At 41.8% G+C, this 1848-nt stretch overlaps 1 protein-coding gene across 1 annotated transcript; it reads right to left on the minus strand.

The window, feature by feature from the left end:
- Nucleotides 1-750: 750 nt before the first annotated feature.
- On the minus strand, nucleotides 751-1579 carry LOC123605426 (olfactory receptor-like protein OLF4). Its single transcript, XM_045492295.1, is given in 2 exon segments — nucleotides 751-804; nucleotides 806-1579. Coding segments are annotated over 2 exon segments (828 nt in total).
- Nucleotides 1580-1848: the final 269 nt, after the last annotated feature.

Here is a 1848-nt window from a genome sequence, read left to right on the forward strand (position 1 = left end):
AGTAGTATTCCATTGTATATATTAGTCACATCTTCTTTATTCATTCGTCAGTTGATGGACATTTAGGCTCTTTCCATAATTTGGTTATTGTTGAAAGTGCTGCTATAAACATTGCAGTACAAGTGCCCCTATGCATCAGCACTCCTATATCCCTTGGGTAAATTCCTAGCAGTGTTATTGCTAGGTCATAGGGTAGTTCTATTTTTAATTTTTTGAGGAACATCCACACTGTTTTCCTTTTTCTATATGAGTAATATAACTCATGGCTGTCCTTTTAGTAAAACAGGAGAAAAATTACTTAGAATGATATATGTTGTTTGAGTAGAAATTATTTTTAAGAAATTCATGTTACCCCAGGAGACAAGTGGGAATTTCCAAATATTTTTTTATCAAAACTGAAAAAATATTTGAAAAAGTAGGAAATAGACAAAGGGGAAACTGTCTATATATCAGACAGAGCAGAGGCTTAATAAGTGAGTTACTTAAAAAAATATGGAGAAGTTGAAGTCAAGCAAATGAAATTCTGGGAAATAAATAGAAAAGCAGATTCTTCTTCCAGAGTCTGATCAAAGAACGGCAGATTCTAGCTCTGAGGTTTTGAGCCCTGCAATCATGGGCATGTCTTCAGTCCCCAGAAAATTGGTCCTTATGTCACTGGAATCCCAACAATTCTTTTCAGAGCCCTTTTTATGTCTCTGTTCCTCAGGCTGTAGATGAAGGGGTTCAGCATGGGCGTGACCACCGTGTACATCACTGAGGCTGTGGCACTTGAGTGGGAGCTCTGGGTAGCAGCAGAGCTGAGGTACACTCCTAGGCCTGTACAGTAAAATAAGGAGACAACTGACAGGTGAGATGCACAGGTGGAAAATGCTCTGTACTTGCCTTGAGCTGATGAGATCCCACATATGGAGGAGACTATCTTAGAATAAGAGTAAAGGACCCCAGCCAGGGGAGCACCACCCAGCAGCACAGTTGCAAAATACATCATCATGTCATTAAGAAAGGTGTCAGAACAGGCCAGTTGGATCATCTGATTGAGTTCACAGAAAAAGTGGGGGATTTCCACCTCTGTACAGAAGGACAGCCGCAACACCATTAAGGTTTGTAACAAGGAATTTGTAACACTGATGATCCAGGACACCAGAACAAGCAATCCACAGAGCTGGGGGTTCATGATGACAGTGTAGTGCAGGGGGTGACAGATGGCCACAAACCGGTCATAGGCCATTGCAGATAGGAGAAAGTCATCCAGCTCTGCACAGAGTAAGAAAAAATACATCTGGCTAATGCAGCCTGCATAGTTAATGACCTTGCTCTGAGTCTGGGTGTTCAGAAGCATCTTCGGGACAGTGGTGGACGTGAAGCAGATGTCTACAAAGGACAGGTTGGCCAGGAAGAAGTACATGGGGGTGTGGAGGTGGGAGTCAGAGCTGATGGCCAGGATGATGAGCAGGTTCCCAAACACAGTGATCAGGTACATGGAGAGGAAAAGCCCAAATATGAGGGGCCGTAATGCTGGTTCCTCTGAAAATCCCAAAAGAAGAAACTTTGAAATGTGTGTATCATTGCCTAGTTCCATCTGGTGGAGTTGACTACTTAGGAAAGAAAAAAAATAACATGATTAATTTTCAAGCAAATGGCTTTATTTATACATTTTCTTTTTTTCTTTTATTTATGTTCCAGGTAGTTGATATACAGTGTAAAACTGGTTTCAGGTGTAGAATACAGTGATTCAACAGTTGCACACTTGACCAGTGCTCTTTAGGACCAGTGCGCTCCTAAATCCCCATCAGCTATTTCCCCCAAATCCCATCTCCCTCCCCATTGGCAAGTTTGTTCTCTACAGTT

This window comes from Leopardus geoffroyi, chromosome A2 (assembly GCF_018350155.1).
Source record: "Leopardus geoffroyi isolate Oge1 chromosome A2, O.geoffroyi_Oge1_pat1.0, whole genome shotgun sequence".
Lineage (NCBI taxonomy): Eukaryota > Metazoa > Chordata > Mammalia > Carnivora > Felidae > Leopardus > Leopardus geoffroyi.